We start from the raw sequence: 19,557 nt of genomic DNA, 5'->3' as shown, positions 1-19,557 counted from the left end.
GCATTCAAAAAAAACAAAGCAATCAAAGTTTTGGGTATTGGTGGCAATTTTTGTAATGATGATGATGATCTTCCATCCCTTTTCGATGCATTGTTGTTTAGTGACACAATATCAACAAGAAAAACCAGCAAATTATTTTCAATCTAAATATCCCTATTTTAGTCAATCAAAATCATTAAAAGAGTTTGTTTTGGAAAAATATTATGGAGGTCAAGTATTCTTTAGTAATAGTTTATTTCAGGAAAATCATTAAAAATAAATAAAATGATTTCAAAAAAATAATTATAAAGAAAAGAAAAAATACTATCGAGTCGATCGTTTGCATCTGGTGATCATCATTGCAACAGATAATCTTAGTACTAACAAGTAATAAGAATGACAACTCAATTATCACAAATCATTCAAAGTTATGTTATAAGATTGTTGATTGGATCAAATCGTCATGAAGACAAGGACACTTATCAAGGAGGTGACTATTGGTATATACTGTTTAATGGAGAAAAGAGAAGAGATATAGAACATCCAATCACAACAGAGATGATAGACATTGCATTGGTTTCAAAATGGTGGTTGCAAGTGGTTAGACAGAGATCATCGATGTATTTTGAGGGTCACTTGGACAGTGTCATACTCAAATCAATACATTCAAATCGTCATTCATTGTTCTCATCAGACAGTATACAAACACTAAAATGGATGTTGAACGAAAAAGAACACAGTGATCTATCATCATTTAACTATGCAAATCAATTGATGAAGCTATTACCTCTTCTTCAAACTATCAACCTCCAATGCAAAGGCAATGTGAACGATCAGGTTTTCAAAGCATTAAAGTCGATACAAAAACAACATCCACACATTGTTATCAACATTGAGATTGATATCAATGGAAAACGATTCGAATACGGCTATTCACAATGGCCTACATCATTGGAAGGGTTTACTCCCAACACAGTCTCTTTGGGTACTCGCAATTTTCATCCCGAAGTCTGCTTTTCAAATGGCAGCACCTATAATGACGACTTTATCCAAATGATTAAAGATCTTCAACCACAATCTCTCAATCTGTACACTGACAGTGGTAAAGAAGACGCTATAACACATATTGAATACTCACAGTTATTCAAGCAACTCACATCAATCAAACACCTCAACATTTACTATGATTTTGTCGAGTGTACCGAGTTGAAAGAATTGGTTGCTGGTCATCCCTTGGAATCACTCAAGGTTAATATATTGTCCAGTATTTTGGTAAGCGATTTTGAAATTGAAGAAAACTCTCAATCTACGTCGAGTTACTCGTATTTGGAGTTTCATTATCAAGATTCATTAGATGATTGGATAGAATTTTGCAATAATATCTCCAATTGTACAACTCTCAAGCGACTTCATCTATGTGATTACGATGGGGCAGAAAAACTACCCATAATACAAGAGAAATTAACAACATTTCAATCGGCATTTGAATCTATCTGGAGTAGTGGAAGCGAGATACCAAACATTGACTATCTTGCTTTGAACGATCTGCAATGTTTAATGTCTACCAACATGTGGGATACACTTGGACATGTTAATTGTCAAAACATCACAAAATTACTATTGACCAATGGAACAGTGACCAATGAAATGGTTCTATCACTCTCACATCTTATTGCTACGACCTCAACGATTACAGTCCTATCAATCAATGGAAACGAGTTGAATTTGAACAATGAATTGGTACAAGCATTCAAACAAAACAAAACAATCACCGTATTGGATATTGGTGGCAATTTTTCCCTTGGTAATGATGCTCTCACTCTTTTCAGTGCCTTGTTGTACAGTGACACTGTCCAATACTTGTTCCTTGACAACGGGTTTCAATATGTCAAACATCCTTATTTTACTCAATCCAAATCTCTAAAAGAAAGGTTTTTCGGATATCAAGATAGGCTATACTTTAACAATAATTTATTTACAAAGAATCAATAAAAAGGTGAAATTATATTGCTACAAGCTAACCATACAGATTCAAAATATGGTGGTCAGATTTTATTATTCACCACAACTGATTTTCAATCATAATGAATATGTTCACCTTGAATAATCATCCAATAAAAACAATTGCATATTTTTTCTCATTGTTTATTTTATTCATATCAACATTGGATTTAGTAATTATCGTGGAAACAATAATCATTGTAATACTAGTTATGATTCGGATTAAATTAATCAACTTTATTATTCACCAACTCTGCCAAATCAAAATAAAATATTTGTAATTTCTTTTTTAAAAAAATATATATTATTTATTTGTATTTATGTGATAACATTTGGTTCATTACGACCAGTAATCTTTTGAAGATTTGATAATTCTAAGGCGATATTGATAAGAGTTGAAAGATGCTTTTGGGTGTCGTCAAAGAGATGAGATTCACGTTGTTCATATTTATCAAAGTAGAGACGAATAGTGGCACCGGTGGAACCAGTACCAGAGAGACGGAAGATGATTCTTGATCCATCCTTGAAACGGATACGAAGACCTTGATGAGATGAAACACTATGATCGACTGGATCCTTGTATTCAAAGTCGTCTACAGAGGCGATTTCATATTCGACGCCATCCGAGCCAGTAAACTTGCGTCCTACCAAACTCTTGGTGGCAATAGTATCGGCAATCTGTTTCATAACCTCGTCACCGAGTTTGGTATCCACCTCTTCATAATCGTATCTCGAGTAGTAGTTACGACCATATTTACGCCAGTGGTTATGTACAATCGATTCAATCGATACTAATTCCTTGGTTGTGTCTTTGTTGTGGTGTGCGAGGATTTGTAACCAGCAGAGTATAGCCCAGATACCGTCCTTTTCACGGATGTGGTCTGATCCCGTGCCAAAACTCTCTTCACCACAGATGGACAACTGGTCTGTGTCCATGAGGTTGCCAAAGAACTTCCAGCCAGTTGGCACCTCGAAAAAGGGTACCATGGCACGTGTGGCGACCAGGTCTAGGGCAGCACTAGTTGGCATGCTACGGGCGAGACCTTTGAGACCACCAGCAGCTCTAAAGTAAGGGATGGCATCCCAGTTGGCGGCAATAACGGCCACAGAGTCGGATGGGTTGACAAAGAAACGCTTGCCAAGCACCATGTTACGGTCACCATCACCATCGGATGCGCAGCCAACGTCAAACAAGCCGGCATTCATCTTTTTGACGAGCTCGGGTGCATATGTGAGGTTTGGGTCGGGATGGCCACCATTAAAGTCTTCGGATGGCACACAGTTGATAAGACAGTCTTTGGCAACACCCAACTCCTTTTCAAAGATACGTTGTGCGTATACACCAGTGACACCTGACATGGCATCAAAGTTGAACACGAATCCCTTGCGTGCAACTAGTTCCTTGATCTGTTTCATGTCAAAGACGGTTTGCATCAGCTGCCAGTACTCTTCGACAGAGTCGATTACCTCTACTTGGAATCCAGTCCACTCGGTCGTACCCAACTTGGAGAGATCGGCCACACGTACATTGTCAGCCATATGAATGACACTGATCTTCTTGGTCTCGTCAAAGATCTTGTTGGTGAATGCCTCTGGTGCAGGTCCACCATTCGAAACGTTGTATTTGATACCAAAGTCACCGTGCTTGCCACCAGGGTTATGAGATGCAGTCAAGATGATCGCACCCAATGCCTTGCGGGCGCGAACAACCGCCGACAGAGCAGGTGTCGATAGCAAGCCGTCTTGTCCGACAAGTATCTTACCGACGCCATTGGCAGCAGCAATAGCAAAGATAATCTGCAATGCTTGCGAGTTAAAGTAACGTCCGTCACCACCGACTACCAAAGTCGATCCTTTCAACTTGTCGCTTCCTAGTACATTAAAGATTGATTGTACAAAGTTATGTAGATACAATCCCTTTTCAAACTCTACTACTCTTTTTCTTAAACCACTTGTACCTGGTTTCTGTCCTTCAAATGGTTTAGTTTCAATTTGTTTAATAACCAATTGATTTGTCATTGTGATATGTCGAAGAGGGTAATAAATAACTGATTGTGATCTGAAATGAAATATAAATGATGGTGAGAGAGAGATAGATACTATAGTGTTATTTGCAAAGATAATAAATCAAAAGATAAAGAAGATTGTAATGAATGATTGAATGAGAACAACACTTTGAGGTGTTATGAGAGAGGTTGGGATTTTTATTATTAATAAACATTCATTCATCAAAAGTTGTGGTTTTCCCATTTTTTGGTGATTAAAATTTAAATTGGCAATTTCCTTTTCTGGTCAAAAGGTTCTATGATTTTATTTTAGTAAAAGTTTTGGTTTATTCATTGTCCTCTCTAATGAGACATTCAAATTATTTTTATCTATATTTTTATTTTATTTAAATAATAATAATAATAATAATACTTCTGTCATCGAGATGGTCAAAATTTTGTATGCGGGTGTGAACTTCACCCCAAAAATCAAATTATTAATATTCATCCGTGTTTGTTTCATTTATTTGTTTGCTTTGCTTTGCTTATTTGTTCATTTTTAATATTTATTTATACTATCATTACATTTAATAACCAGTTTAATATAACATTTAAAAAGTGGATTATTATACTAAAGCTAGAGAAGGAGTTAAAGACATCATGTCTTCATCAGGTTTAAATCCAATCGTTGCAGATAATTATAATGAAATTGATCAACCAATCAAGAGTATGATAGATAACTATTATACATAGATAGATAGATAGATAGATAGAGATATATATTAATACTTTCTTTTTAATTTAGAGACAATTGACTTTCTTGATGATTTTGAAAGAGGATTATATGTAAAGCTATCACATCAAATCAAAGGTTTTAGACCAGAGATTGAATTTTCACCATCACCAACCTATGTACGTGGTAGTTTAGAGACTGTACTTCTACCCAATAGCAACAGCAAGGTCAAGATATCAGTGTCGAATGAACAACAACTCGATCTTGAGATCAACAGCTTGGTGCCACCCTTCAAAGACGTCAATGCCAAGATCTATGTAAACACGGCAACCAACCGTCTCCAGAGCGGTGCATTGCCCACGATCATTGGTAATATCAGCCGACGATGCGGTAAATACTCGGCCGAGGCCAAGGCTACCAACAAGAATGATGGGTTGATCGGCTTCTCATTTTTGCGTAACATTGATCACCATTGGTCGGCTGGTCTCGAGGCTTACTACAAGAACGTACAAAAGAGTGGCGGTGCTTCGTTGGCTGTACGTTACATTGGTCGCCCCATCTACAACCAAAAGTTCCAAGTCTGTGGAACATACAATTTGATGGGTGACTTGGCACTCTCCTTCCACACTCTCCTCTTGTCCGAGTCGATTGGCGTGGCCACTCGTTTCCGTCTCAACACCAACAGTCTCGAGAGTAACTGTGAGGTTGGTCTATCGATGGCCTACGACATTAACTTTGCCAAACGCAACTTCCCAGTCGTTGTCAATTTCCGTACATCCAACCGCTTAGCTCACGGTGCCAACATTGAATTCTCTCATGGTAACGCTAAATTAAATATTAGTACAATCATTCAAGACAAGAAACCTGAATTTGGTATTAAACTTTGTATATAAAAAAAAAGAAGAAAAAGAATAAGAAGAGGAACATATATTCCACCCAACCACCCTTACCACCATCCATAAACTAAAACTAAAACAACCAATTATAAAAGTTGATTTTCTCAAACTATACATATTTTGATTTGATTTGATTTGAATTTATTATCTTTTTCATTTTCTTTTTATTTATTTATCTAATATTAAATAATAAATCAAATGTATCTCTAGATTCAGAAAATACTTTAAGTGATTCTTTAAATTGACCAACTAAACGTTGAAGGGATCTGTTGGTAGACATTGTTTGAAGGACCACTTCTCTGAGAAGGTCTCGTTTGGAGAGTCCCATGATTTGGGGCTGCCAGTTTGATTCGGGGCCAGGGTTGGCAGATGGACCGAGTAGACTGTTACAAAGGTCTTGTAGTTTGACAATGTTTTCGCTGTTGGTGAGCGACTTGGAGTAGAGCCCGAGCCAGTGTTTGTATTCTTTGGGACTCTCGAGTATCGTTGCCAACAACAACTGTTTCTCTAAAAAGGCAGTATTGTTTTGTGGTTGGTTGGATTGTTCGGTGTTGTGTAGTTGCAGTATCGATGTCATGGTCATTGGTGTCGTTTGTTTTTGTAGTCTCGACAAAATACCTGTTGATTGTGCGGCTGCTGATGATGCGGCCGACGATGACAAAGAAGACGTGGTTGAAAGTGATGCAGTAGTGGTTGTATTATTAAATTCCGAAAGCGAACCTAATCTATCGGTAATTTTAATCCATTCCCCAAAACTAAAAGAGTATACAAAACTATCTCCTTTTGATGATGTTATAATTGGTTTACCTTCATCTGTTATAAATGCATGTTCTAAAATAATAAATAAATTAATAAATAAATATTCCAATTATTATTATGTTATTATGTGTTTCAAACATACTAATAGTTGTTTGTTTTTCCTTTCTAATGATAAGAGGTAATTCAGTGTATGATAATTCCAATTTTTCTTTTGGAATATTCCAAACACTAACACGACCATCACAAGTAACAAATAATAAATGATCAGATTTGTTACTTTCTAAAAATGCTAAATTATTTCTTAAACTAATATTTGCCAATATCTAAATTAAAATAATAATTAATAAATATTAATCATACTATTATCTTTATCTCTATCTTTTTGTTTTGTTTACACTTACAAATTTACCAATATGATTAAAAACATAAAGAATAGGTTCCAATGTAGCAACAGCACTCCAATTTTTGTTTCCTGTTACAAGAGAAACCTTTCCATTGATCTTGTTTTCCCATACCAAAGAGGCATTGCTGATTGATCGAATGGTTGAAAAGTATTCAATGGTTTTGTCTGGAAGTTCATGTTCACTAACTACAACATCTAAATAAATATTAGAAGATGACGATGATGACGAGGAAGAGGAAGAGGACGATGTGTTGGTAGTTGTAGACATCAATGGTGGAGTGTTTGCAAGTGATGATGAAGCATTTGAATCGGTAGACATTGGTGTAAGATGCTTCATGATGTGATTGGTGGTTTGTGGTAGAGGTATATACAAAAATGAAGAGGATGATGAATGTTGATTTAATGCAGCTTGATGATGATGAGAATTTTGTGATGATGATGATTTATCTTGAGCTGTTGATACGTTATTATTATTATTATTATTATTATTCGATGATTGTTGATTTGATGATTTTGATGTAGTTGATGATGACGTTGAAGATGAAGAAGATGATGATTTCTGTTTTTTAGTACTACTACTATTACTACTTGAGTGATGATGATGATGTTGTTGATGTTGATGTGGATCATCAGTAGTTCTTCGTTTAGATAATATCTTTTCCATCTCTGGAATGGTGGTTGCAATGTTTTCTCGATCCTTTCTTTTTTCTCTTTCCCTTTCCCTTTCGCGGTCACGTTCCCTTCTATCGTCTCTTTCTTTTTCCTTTTCTTTTGATGAGGGTGATGGAGTGGTGGTTTTTTGTTTGTCAGGGGTAAGCATTCGATCCGTCAAAGAAGTAGGTACATTAGGTGTTGAGCTACTACTATTTCCACGACTACTACTATGATCTCCATTAGAGGTCGGTTGTTGTTGTTTATCGATATTCATTGCGTCGTTATCCAATGGAGGGATGGAAGAAGAGGACATCAAGGGTGACCCTAAATTCGAAAGTGATGATTGTAAATGAGAGGGGAGTGATACGGGCTGTGGTTTGGTGATTGACTGTGTACCAATACTCGCACCACCAAGGTTGAGAGGGGTGATTCTTCGACGTCCATTGACAATAGTTTGTTTTTGTTGTTGTAATGCAACTTCGGTTGGTTGGATCTCTATTTGTGGTGCAAATGTTTGTGATGCGTCAGTACTAGTCGAGTCACCACCACCATTATTAGAGTCACCACCCAATGTAGTATTGATATCCTCCATAGTGAGTTGATCAGGGTTCTCTGCAAACATGGACGATGAGATGCCAATGTCTGGTCCCCCACCGCCACCACCTCTACTACCATAGTCCATTACGACGACGGTACCGTCAGACATGACTTTGACAGCCTCGCCATAGTTTCTTCGCATCAGTGTTGTTTTGTCGTCAATCGAGAGAGGAACACGCTCACCAAACTCTTCGGCCGTGAATGAAGTGAAGCAGACTGTGCCCTCGGTCGAACACGTAAAAAAGGACATACCATCGGGACACCAGGTTACATCTTGGATCGACTGTGCAAACATCTGGCGAATAACAGTTAATGGACGTGCATGTGGTGTAATCCACACAGTGATGGTGTTGTCTTGGTCGCCGAGTACCACTGCATTGTAGAACCCCTGTTTCTTGCTCTTGGTGTCCTTGTAAATGACCGGACTGTAACTCGCTACAATCACAGCCTTTTGGTGACCCACAAAATCAATACCCGTCTTCCATTTATTTGATCGGTCCAATATAGTCGCCGTATGTGCCATATTATTAATCGATGCTGTCAAACATAATGATTCTCCATCTGGTGACCAACTACACACAAACATAAATAAATATTAATATCAACAACTCTATATATATATATTTTACATTCTATTTTATATTCTATTCTATTGTATTGTATTACCTTGGACGAAGAAAGAATGAACCAGGATTTTCTAAATTTTGATTGTATCTTGTTTCAATTTGCCAATCTGTTGTTCTCCAGACAATGACGGTTTTGTCGTCTGATTGAGATGCTAGGTATCTGCCTATGGGATCCCAACATATACCTTTGACGAATCCATTGTGTCCTTTGAGTTGAGTGATTTGTTTGAATTCTTTGGTACAGTCCCAAATGATGATGGCACCGTCGATCGAGCACGACGCCAATAACTTGCTGTCTTGTGAAAATGCCACGCCGCTAATGTCTGCGTCGTGTCCACGCAATGTAGCTACTGATATCCAATTCTCGACCGACTTGGGGTCCAATGGATTCGAAGATGCTACCGATTGACTCGACGATGCTTTGGCAGGGATCAAACCGCCAAACTTGCTCATACCCCAAATAATCACGAGACGATCGTCGCCTCCCGACGCCAAGTACTTTCCATCGTGACTCCAATTGACACTATTGACCGGGTTGTAATGGCTGTCCAAGTCTTTAAGTAGTTTAGGAATCTTCTCATCGTCTTCTGCTTCTTTGACAACGATCGGTGCCACACTCCATATCTTTACCTTATTGTCTCCTCCTCCTGTTGCAAATCTACTACCATCTGGGTGTACATCAATCGATAGAATTGGAAACCCTATAAAGAAAGATAGAAAGAAATAAAGACAGACAGAAAGAAGATTAGCAAAGTATGCAATCGAACAACAACAACAACAACAACAACAAAAATAATCACAAAGAGATGATAATGATCATTCAACATAATAATAATAATAATAAACGTACCATTATGATTTACCCAAGATGGTTTTATAATTCTCATTGTCCTATCTTTCTTTCTTTCTCTTTCTTTTACTTTCTCTGTTGATTGATTGGTTGATCGATCGATTGCTATTATATATACATAGATAGATAGGGAGATAAGACAGATATAAAGATGTATGGATAGATAGATAATGACAACTTGATAAAGATCACTTGGAATTTTGCCCAAAAGAAGTTCATTTTTTTTTAATCAATTTTTTTTTAAATTATGTAGCAAAGTAGAACTTGTACAACATTATTCTCTCACACTCACAACCATAACCACTACAACATACATCGGATGTCACATACAACACCACGAATATTACAACTGCCAGGACGACAGCAGAGTCTGTAATCAATATTATCACAGGTCCAAAAAAGCTGCAGTTGCTTGATACTCGGATCGGATAGCAGACCGGAGAGTACAGCCCAACTATACCTCGCACAACAGAGGTTAGCCAAGAGTATGTTTCAAATCTAGCCACCCTTTACTTGGATTTAGAACCAAAGATCAAGCAAGCTACCTAAACAATTCGATCAGGAACTTGGAAGGGTTCATATTGGGATGGATTTATGAATATGTTTGTTCAGTAAACCCCTTTTGAGGACTGATTGATCAATCATATTCATAAATCCATCCCTCATCAATCAATCATGTAGAAACATTGATCACCAACCAGTGAAAAGGTATGTAAACTTAAACTGTTGTTATTATATATTTATATAAATATATAAATATAATTTGAAACTAGACCTCTATAGAGATTATTATTATTATTCTAAAAAATGATCATTTTACTATTATCATTAATGTTTATTAATTGTTAAATTTGTTATTCGTTTCGTATTATTCTTCTTTAATTGTAATAATAATATTATTACAATATTATTAATTATTATTATTATTATTATTCCCATTCATATATTTTTTTATTCTTCGCTTGCAACAACCTTTAGAGTTTTCTTTGAGCTTATTTTTTTGGTGGTGGTCGATGATGATGGTACACGTGTCTTTTCTTCTGCTTTCTTTTTGGTAACAGCGCTGCTCTTTGGAGCCTTGATAGCAGCGGCAGCTTTAGATACAGTCTTTTTAACCTTTTTGATTGGTTCATCTGTTCCATTGGCAGATGTATCTGTCTTTTTAGTGGTAGTAGTCTTGCTGCGAGATGTTGAGGTTATAGTTTTAGAAGATGATGATTTCTTGGTGGTGGTCTTTGAAACTGGTGGACTATCTTCCTTGTCCAATGTGGTTATTTTTGCTACTTCATTATTGGTTGTGACAGTGCCATTACTGACTAAAGTAGTGGAAGCCGGTGTAGTTGTAGAAGTAGTAGTAGTGGATGGGGTGGAGGTTGTTGTATCTTTAGTTGATTGTTTCTTGGCAGCAACCTTTTTAACAGGTTTCTTTACAATGATTGGTTGAGTTGTTGGAGTTGGAGTTGGTGTCTTTAATTTTTCATCTTCTTCTTTTTGATCAATTGCCATTGGCTCATCTTGTTCCTTTTCTTCTCCTTCTTCTTCTTTTTTAGCCTTCTTGGCAGAAACCTTTTTAACAGCTGCTACCTTTTTAGCTGCAGCAACCTTTGGTACCTTTTTTGTTATCTTTGGTTCCTCTTCTTGTTCCTCTTCTTTTTCTTGTTTTTTAGTAGCTGTAACCTTTTTAACAGATGCAACCTTTTTGACGGCGGCTGTGGCAGTAGCTCTCTTTTTCTTTTCGGGTGCGGCGGCAACAGCAGCGGGAGTCTCTGTACTAGTAGTAGTGGTAGTAGTAGTAACTAGTGCTTTCTCATTGTTTTGGTCTTGATCGGTTGATTTGGTGGCAGCAGCGGCGGCAGTTTTACTCTTTCTTGGGACAACAACTTGTTTCTTTGGAACTCGTACTTGTACTTGATCATCGGTTTGATCAACTTCCTTTTTAGTGTATAGTCGTCTGCCAGATAGGCCGTCGGAGCAAAAGTTGCAATTTTCGGGGGACTCGAGACAGAGTGGGTGGTGCTTGGCATCGATCATCTTGAGATGCTCGGTACGCTTGCCACGCGACATGAGACCGGAGCATTGCTGGTGTGGACATGGGATACGGGTCTCTTTGTTGCATGGGGCGTGGACCAATGAACACTTGGTTTCGTCGCAGTTGGGGTGAGCACTAGTCGTCTCATGTCTGACGAGCACGGCAATGTTATCGGACAGTACTCTACCAGGCACTCCAAATCGGTGGTAGCATTGTTCGTGTCTACATGGATACAATGATTTTCCTTCTTTGACTTCTCCCAACTTTTTGAATTCTTGCTTTCTTGGTGAATATGATGGTCTTCTCTTGACTGGTTGTGAAGAGTGTTTCCCCTCCTCTTCTTCCATCTCTTCATCTTGTTCCTCTTCTTCTTGGTTCTTATTCTTATTATGTCCATTTAATAATACTTGTTGATTATTATTATTATTATTATTTTCTTGTTCTTCTTGTTGAGCTGCAGCAAGTGCATTATTGAATCCGTTTTGGCCAATATAGTCGTCTTCTTCTTGTTGTTGTTCCTCCACTTCTTGGTCGACGTCTTGTTCTTCAATGTCATTGTCACCCTCGCGCTTGGGGGTCATGCCAACCATCTTTTTGAGGCTGGTCAGGATCGACGAGAAGAATCCGCCGCCTTCCTTATTCTTTGGTGTCGACGGTGCCTTGGTGTCATAACTACCATCATCGTCAATGATATAGTAATCCATCGAATTATAATTGGCTCCTCCTTCATCATCATCATCACTGCCGCTGTTATTGTTATTTTCAGCATTCTCAACGATGCTATTTTGTTGATTATCATCACCATCTGCAACAAACAGACACACAAGTGTAATGTTAGTCCAACCATACTTTATATATATATATCATATCTTCTGTGTGTGTAGACATACCTTGATCATTATCTTTCATTTCTACATCTGATGTATCGTGAGTGCCGTTGGTCGATGCCATTTGTGCTACTTCGTATTCTGTCATTCTTCCTATGTATTATTTGTCTATCTATCTATCTACCTTTCTTTGGTTCTGTCTATAATATACTACTCTATTCTCTTATGAATGAATCAGTTTAAAATATAAATAATATAAATATAAATATAAATAATAGAAGATTATTTATCTTGCTTTGATAAAACTATAAGAGATGTATACAGAGAAGATAAGTATGATAAGTGAACGACTCGTTTTTCATGAACAAACTTACTTGTTGTTCCCGCCCTTTTTTTTTGAAAAAAAAAAAAAAACTATAGTTTGAACTTTGAACTCTGAGTGTCGTTTGGAAAATATGGATGGGATGAATGGATGGATTGGGATGGACTGGATTTAATTAAATTCATTGATGATTTATTCTTCTTCTTTTAATCATCAACTTGATGTTGTCGGAGTGCTGATGAGTGTTCAGAGTTGTTGGGATTGTAGGGAGTTTTGAAGTCGGCTTGTGAAGAGGCTAGGACACGGTCGAGGAATCGGATGGTTTCAGGGGTTGGACGATTGATCTCGTACTCGCGATCACAGACAGGTGGTGGGAAGATGGGGGAAGGGTCGAGCTTGATGCGTTTGAGGAGATGTGAAAAAGAGGGTGGCGCATTTTCGAGTTGACAGTGAAGTCCGAGATGGATGATGGTGTTGGGGTGGAACGGGCTGGTGATGATGGGTGCAAGAGAGGTAAATATTTCCATCTTGCGGAGTGGGTCGGGTGTGACGACGAGTAGGGTGTGGAATGTTGACGACAACATCTGTGCTTCGCCGGACCGAGGTTGTAGTGACATGATGTGGTCGATATATTGCTCAAAGATGAGCTGCTCTTTTTTGGATTGGTGGAATCGTGCGGCGAGCAACACGTAGTAGTCGATCTTGGCAGGAGTGATGATTATGCGGGATTCGGTTGCTTGGGTCACATAGCTGCGCGTGTTGGCGAGCGAGTGGCTGAGCGTCCAGCTGCTCTCGACTTGGTTGAGGTATGCGAGTGCCGAGAGGATGGCGACGGCCGGCACGGGCGTGGAGTGCGGGAGTGTGACCGAGGTGGCGCCCTCGAGCACGCGGAACAGCTGCTCAAAGATGGGGTGGCTGGCAACGCGGGCATGCGACTTGATCACCTGCAGCGCAGGCTCGATCTCATTACGCGAGAACCGGGCCAGCGCGCTGACAATTTGGGTGCACGCGACATCGCTGCGCAGCTGCCCGCTCGCGACGGTCGCCTGCACAAACTTGGTGATGAGGTCGATCGAGTTGAGCTTGAGCACGCCGGGCGTCACATACTCGAGCAGATTCTCGTCGAGCAGGCTGTCGGCGATGGCCGGGTGCTTGCCCAACACCATCGTCGCCGCGTTGAGGTTGAGCTCGAGCACGGTCTGGAAGAACGGCGAGGGGGTCGCCATAAACGCGGTGACGTAGTCGGGCATCACCGTCAGCATCTCGTCGAGGTGGGTGGACGGCTGGTTGGCTAGCATAAACAGCACCTCGAGCGTCGGGAACCCGCCGTGCTCGACGAGCAGGTGACGCAGCGTGCTGTCGACCGCCGCCATACGCGTCTGCTTGCGCTTCAACCCCGTCAACACGTCCGACACGGTCCCCGCCGACGCCGAGCACGATCGGTACCCGCGCAGCGGGTATGGGTGCGGGTCCTCCCGCTCGGACGCCGGCGCCGCCGCAAGATCGCGCTGCATCACGCGTTCCGACAGCTCCTCCAAATACGGGTCGACGGGTGTCTTGGGAGTCGGCTGACGATGCAGGCCCGAGTTGTGACGCAGTCGCTGCCAAATCAAATACAGCACTTGGTAGAACCGCTGTCCATGCACGTCCGATGCCGGCGTCGCCTGCAGCTTCTCTTGGCAGTACGCCTCCATATCGCGCAACGCATACTGCGCCCTTATCTTGTACTCTAGTGGTGCCTGCGACAACCACCACATGGCCAACTCCACACGCTCCAACTTGGTGTACACACGTGTCATACGACCGACCAACGAACGCTGCGTGTCCTTTTCAGCCGCTTTAATCATCGCCAACAACTCGTTAAATATCAGTTTGTTGACGGGGTTATCGCCACCCACCAACAACTGATTCACCACACATAACCGTGAAACCCAGTGTCTCGAATCCTTGCACGCAAACACACTCTTGAGAAACGCCTGCATGTGCACGACACCCTCCTCTGCCTTTTTCTCGAGACAGTATTGCAACAAACCAATATTCTGGTAATCGACAATCGTCTCGGTGCTCCACGACCGCGGTCCACGTCGCATATGAAACGCGTATATAATCTCCATTGACGCTTCGTCCAGGTCGATACCTTGGAAATCGTATCGCTTGATCATGATGGTCATCAGCGGGTCTTGTCCAAAGTCCCTATAATACTCGAGACCCGTCCGATACAACACCCCCTTTTGCTCCATCGACAGATCCATCTGTGCGACCTTGACCAACATTGAATTAATCTCTGAGTGTTTTTCAGTTGACTCCAAGTCATATATATATTGTTTAAACCTAAAATCAAATCATTAATACAATACAATACCGTATTTTATCGATCTATCTAATATATATTATCATTCACTTACATAGGAGCACCCTTTTCAAAATCTTCTGTAAGAGTTTGAAAGATGATATCAATCTCACTTGAGAATAGTCTAGTCAGCCGTGACATGATACCATACTGTCTCTTTGTTGTTATCATTTTAGTATTATTACTATCAAGTAATAAATGTGTACATTGTTTTGTTGTTGTTGTTGTTGTTGTTGTTGTTGTTGTTGTTGTAGTATATGTTATATTATTTGAGTTGGTACAAGTGGTTGATCGAAGGGGTATGCTACTATCATGATTTGAAATAGATAGTAATAATCTATTGCTACATGATGATGATGATGTCGTCGATGATGATACTGATCTAGATATGAATCGTCTAGCTGTTCCCTGTATCATCTCTTACTATCTATCTATCTAATCTATCTATATACATATATGTATATACGTATTTGTTGTTTTAAAAAGTAACGAATTAATTATTAATAAATTTCTTTTTTTCTCTCTTGAAAACTGAGAACATAAAATTAAGTGGTGCAAGTTCATTATCGTCATTAGTTTGTTTAATATATATATAGAGATAATTTAAATAATATCTAATTTCATATATTATTATATTAATCTACTAAACAAACAAAACAAACGACAAGTGTGATCAAATCAGTTGACTACTACTAAATAGACTCTGACGACCAACTGACCTATCTCCTCCATTATTGAGACACATCCCATCTATCTACTACTACCACTTCTACATACATACATACATTCATACACTACTATTATATTATATTATATAATGAGCGAAGATAGCAACGATGCATTGGTAGATGAATTAAACACAGATAATGCAGAGAACCAAGCTTGGTTGGTCAAAGTACCAAAGTTTCTTGTCGATCATTGGATGAGTAGAGGTGCAGACGCTGAGATTGGCAAACTCTACTTTAAGAGTTCAAATGTATGAAACACATATCATTTATAATATAGTTGTTTTTTGTTACTAACACTGGTTGATTTGTTTCTCATTTAGTTATCATTGACAATCTCTGGTACAACCAATGAAAATGAAGAGTTTCAATTGGCAACTACACCAGTGATAGAATCGAATCCTCTCAAGATCTTTTCAGAGGACAAGGAGAATGCGTTGGCTCTTGAAGGAAGTGTTGGATTGAAATGTGATATTAGAATGAATGTCGATTCAAAGGGTTATCGTGAACTCTGTAGAGGACGTTCAGAATCGTACAACACAAAGACACGTCAGAGTAAAACATTAGAGGGTCATCAAACATCGATCTTTAAGAATCACAACCCCATCAAACCGACAGTGTCCACGTTGGCCGCTGTAATGAAAACCAAGAAACAAGAAGACAAGAGAGAACGTATGGCCGAGGATGAACTGGTCGATCTCTTGTTCCATCTCTTTGAAGAGAAAACTTATTGGGATTTAAAGAGTTTAATTAGTCGTACTGAACAACCTCAAGTATGTAAAATTAAAAGATATAGACAGACAGAATGTTCATTTTAGTAACTAACCTATCTTTAAATTAATTTTAGGCATGGTTAAAACAAGTTTTGGAAAGAATTTGTATATTAAACAAGAGAGGACCACATAGAAACTATTATGAAATTAAATCAGAATATAAAAACAATTCAAAACAATCTGATTTAAAGGATTAATTAAATAATATAAATTAAACACACACACAAACCATCATTCAATCATCATCATCATCCAACATTCTATCATAATACTATTAACAAACAACCAAAAAGAAAAACATTCCATTCTATTCCAGTATACATCAAAATAATTTCTTTTCCAAGTTCAAAATTAAAAAATATCAACTTTAAAAAATTGTAAAACAACAAACATACCCTTTCCCTTTCCCTTTCCCTCCCCTTCCCTCCATCCTTACTTGATCCTGCAAGTATTATAATTTTTGAATAAATATTTAGTTATTTATTTATTTATTCAAAAACAAAATATTTATTTACAATATAATTATTTATTATTTTATTTTAATTTAAATACAATATTTATAAGCTTCTTCAACCCAAATGAACCAAGTTTTAGCATATAGATCACCATGACCAGATACATCATAACATTCACTTGTATCTAACCATGGTTTGAAACCTGTATAATGAAATAGGAATGTTTTGTTGTAAAATGTATTGGCGAGGTCATCACCAAAATAATGTTTTTCCGAGGTCGAAAATTCAACATTTAACATTCCATAGATTGATGGAAGCAAGAGAAACTCGTCACTGGTAACATAGAGATCGTTGATTACATCCATATCCCAACCTGGATGATTCATGGAAGCATTGACAATCTTGTCAAATGTTTGGACACTTGGTTTGAGGACCATCAGAATATTGGTGAGGAATGGACGAGTACCTAGCCAATAAGCCATTGGTGCTGCCAGCGTGACATCTGGTAATGCAAATAGATGATCTAGATTCTTCATGACAAAGGTATCGGCATCGAGAAAGATGATTCGATCGTATTCTTCCAGCTTGAAAACATGGAATTTGTTGAGTGACTCCCAAAAGTAATGGTCTTGGTCATCGTGTTGAGCTTGGATATTGGGGACTATTTTAATGACCAAGTTGGGAATATCGTTGAGACGTTCCATCATTGTAGGGTTTGGACTATAACTTTCGGTAATGATCAATACAATATCATAATCTGTCCATTGTCTAAGTCTGTGCGCTGTAATTGACGCACAACATAAATATGGTTCCTGTGTTATATAAAATGCATAGGCAAACCTCTTTTCTGTAAAATCCAATACTTGATCATAATGTTTATCATTTTTATCTTGATATCTTATTATATTATTATTATTTCTATTATTATTATTATTTTGATTATTATTATTTTGATTATAACTAGTATTAAAATCAATTTGATCAAAACTATTTCTAAATATAAAATAGAATAATAATAAAAATAAACCTGCACCTATATATTTCCTTGGTATATTTAGATATTTCCTTTTCCATTCTCTTTGTGCTTTAATTAATATTTTAATCATCTAATTTGTATATTTATCTCTGCTCTATCTATCTATCTTTTTTTTTTTAAATACAAAGTATACTTTGATGACGTGGAACATGAATTTGAACATGTTTCCAATTGTGATTGTTGGGATACACCAATCTTTCGATAAACTTTTTTTTTAAAGTCCTTGAGTCGTCGTGAAGGGTTGAGCACATAGAACCTCCTCCACCTTTTTTTTAAAATTAATATCTGATCCAAATCATCCGTCACAACCTATCCTAAAATAGTTGTTGAACTCCTCACACACCCTCTTCTCGATCTGCTTCTTTATCTTTGTTGTTGGAAATGTTTAGAGCTTAAAATTAAAAGAAGAGGGATTTGGTTTGTTTTTAAAATTTTACTCCATCAACAATGAAAATATGGTTGTACTAACTATTAATTATGATGATTAATTATGAGATAGAAAAACATCCTTTTTGAACAACAAATAAATAAATAAATAGTCCAAAAAACTAGTAGGAGACAAAAGGAAGGGGTTTTCAGCAAAAACAAAAAATATTCACGAAAAATCTTTGAATCAGCAGATATGGTTCGTACAACGTTGCATGTGCATCCAAAAATATTTCGTTAAACAGATATGGATAGATAGTACAACATTGGTGGAACAAACTATAAAATACTTTAGATCTATCAAAGTATACTTTGGTACTTTTATCGAAGTCATTTTAATTACTTTCTATTCTTTTTTACTTTCGTTTTTTCTTTTTCTTTTTCTTTTTCACCAAAAAAGATTTGATTTGAAGATAAATTGGGAGGAGATGAGGCGTTGCTGGTGTATGGCACTGCATGCTCATTGTTCTGTCGCTCGTTTGAACATAAACTTGAATTGGAACTCAAGGCAAAAATATCCCTCCTTTTCATACCCTCAACGGCCACCAATTCAAATGACATGCACAAAATTCATAAAAAAAAGATATAGTTTCGCCCAACTGAGCACAAGGAAAAAATAAAAAACTAAACAAAGAGACAGAGTATCCAATATAAAGGAGGTGGTGGTGGCCGTTGGACAAATTAAACTAGGTACTACAAATAGATGATTATATGGACGATGGGGGGTAATAATTACTTAAAATTAAAATATACTTGATATCTCTCTATTATCTTTCTCTCTCTTTTAAATAAATTTGGTATTGAAAATAATATAAATAAATAATTAAAATATAGATAGATAGATAGATAGACAATGAGGTTCTTTATTCTTTATTCTTTCATGTTCTTTGATGGCGGCTATGACGGGTTTGATTTGAAAGTGCCATCCAAACCATTTTTCAGGTTAAAAAAAAGTTTAATTTTGGTGCACACCTCCTCCTCCTCAAGTGCGATTCCATTCAAATCTCAAATCCAAGGTTACATCAATGTTTTGGCCGTTATCAGTAGAGTAGAGTAAAGACTCTTTGGATTTCCCCCATTCAACAACAAATAAATAATAATTTATAGATATATAGAAATAATAATTATTTA

The 19,557-nt window shown here is 37.8% G+C and overlaps 8 protein-coding genes across 8 annotated transcripts; 3 read left to right on the top strand and 5 right to left on the bottom strand.

The window, feature by feature from the left end:
* Positions 1-375: 375 nt before the first annotated feature.
* On the top strand, positions 376-1,971 carry DFA_05076 (uncharacterized protein; the record flags this gene model as incomplete). Its single annotated transcript, XM_004360740.1, has 1 exon — positions 376-1,971. The coding sequence occupies one exon, from the start codon at positions 376-378 to the stop codon at positions 1,969-1,971; it is 1,596 nt and encodes a 531-aa protein (XP_004360797.1).
* Positions 1,972-2,298: 327 nt separating this feature from the next.
* Positions 2,299-3,999, bottom strand: pgmA (phosphoglucomutase A; the record flags this gene model as incomplete). Its single annotated transcript, XM_004360739.1, has 1 exon — positions 2,299-3,999. One exon carries the CDS (start codon positions 3,997-3,999, stop codon positions 2,299-2,301), a length of 1,701 nt encoding a protein of 566 aa, XP_004360796.1.
* A 626-nt stretch (positions 4,000-4,625) lies between these two features.
* DFA_05074 (uncharacterized protein) lies at positions 4,626-5,591 on the top strand (the record flags this gene model as incomplete). The annotated part of the gene is made up of 2 exons (XM_004360738.1): positions 4,626-4,692; positions 4,771-5,591. The coding sequence occupies 2 exons, from the start codon at positions 4,626-4,628 to the stop codon at positions 5,589-5,591; spliced, it is 888 nt and encodes a 295-aa protein (XP_004360795.1).
* A 175-nt stretch (positions 5,592-5,766) lies between these two features.
* On the bottom strand, positions 5,767-10,128 carry hira (WD40 repeat-containing protein; the record flags this gene model as incomplete). Its single annotated transcript, XM_004360737.1, has 7 exons — positions 5,767-6,425; positions 6,496-6,676; positions 6,755-8,579; positions 8,674-9,334; positions 9,484-9,588; positions 9,776-9,853; positions 10,101-10,128. The coding sequence occupies 7 exons, from the start codon at positions 10,126-10,128 to the stop codon at positions 5,767-5,769; spliced, it is 3,537 nt and encodes a 1,178-aa protein (XP_004360794.1).
* A 306-nt stretch (positions 10,129-10,434) lies between these two features.
* DFA_05072 (uncharacterized protein) lies at positions 10,435-12,487 on the bottom strand (the record flags this gene model as incomplete). Its single annotated transcript, XM_004360736.1, has 2 exons — positions 10,435-12,317; positions 12,403-12,487. The coding sequence occupies 2 exons, from the start codon at positions 12,485-12,487 to the stop codon at positions 10,435-10,437; spliced, it is 1,968 nt and encodes a 655-aa protein (XP_004360793.1).
* Positions 12,488-12,867: 380 nt separating this feature from the next.
* On the bottom strand, positions 12,868-15,428 carry DFA_05071 (uncharacterized protein; the record flags this gene model as incomplete). The annotated part of the gene is made up of 4 exons (XM_004360735.1): positions 12,868-13,056; positions 13,718-14,433; positions 14,454-14,992; positions 15,067-15,428. 4 exons carry the CDS (start codon positions 15,426-15,428, stop codon positions 12,868-12,870), a joined length of 1,806 nt encoding a protein of 601 aa, XP_004360792.1.
* Positions 15,429-15,828: 400 nt separating this feature from the next.
* Positions 15,829-16,706, top strand: gtf2f2 (TFIIF subunit; the record flags this gene model as incomplete). The annotated part of the gene is made up of 3 exons (XM_004360734.1): positions 15,829-15,987; positions 16,060-16,509; positions 16,584-16,706. The coding sequence occupies 3 exons, from the start codon at positions 15,829-15,831 to the stop codon at positions 16,704-16,706; spliced, it is 732 nt and encodes a 243-aa protein (XP_004360791.1).
* Positions 16,707-17,053: 347 nt separating this feature from the next.
* DFA_05069 (uncharacterized protein) lies at positions 17,054-18,987 on the bottom strand (the record flags this gene model as incomplete). The annotated part of the gene is made up of 2 exons (XM_004360733.1): positions 17,054-17,957; positions 18,770-18,987. The coding sequence occupies 2 exons, from the start codon at positions 18,985-18,987 to the stop codon at positions 17,054-17,056; spliced, it is 1,122 nt and encodes a 373-aa protein (XP_004360790.1).
* Positions 18,988-19,557: the final 570 nt, after the last annotated feature.

The sequence above is a fragment of the Cavenderia fasciculata genome, assembly GCF_000203815.1.
Source record: "Cavenderia fasciculata unplaced genomic scaffold Scf_Dfasci-G-o-80e12.f1-5, whole genome shotgun sequence".
Taxonomy (NCBI): Eukaryota; Evosea; class Eumycetozoa; order Acytosteliales; family Cavenderiaceae; genus Cavenderia; species Cavenderia fasciculata.
Note: the sequence above shows the minus strand (reverse complement) of the source record. Positions and strands in the feature narration are given on the sequence as shown.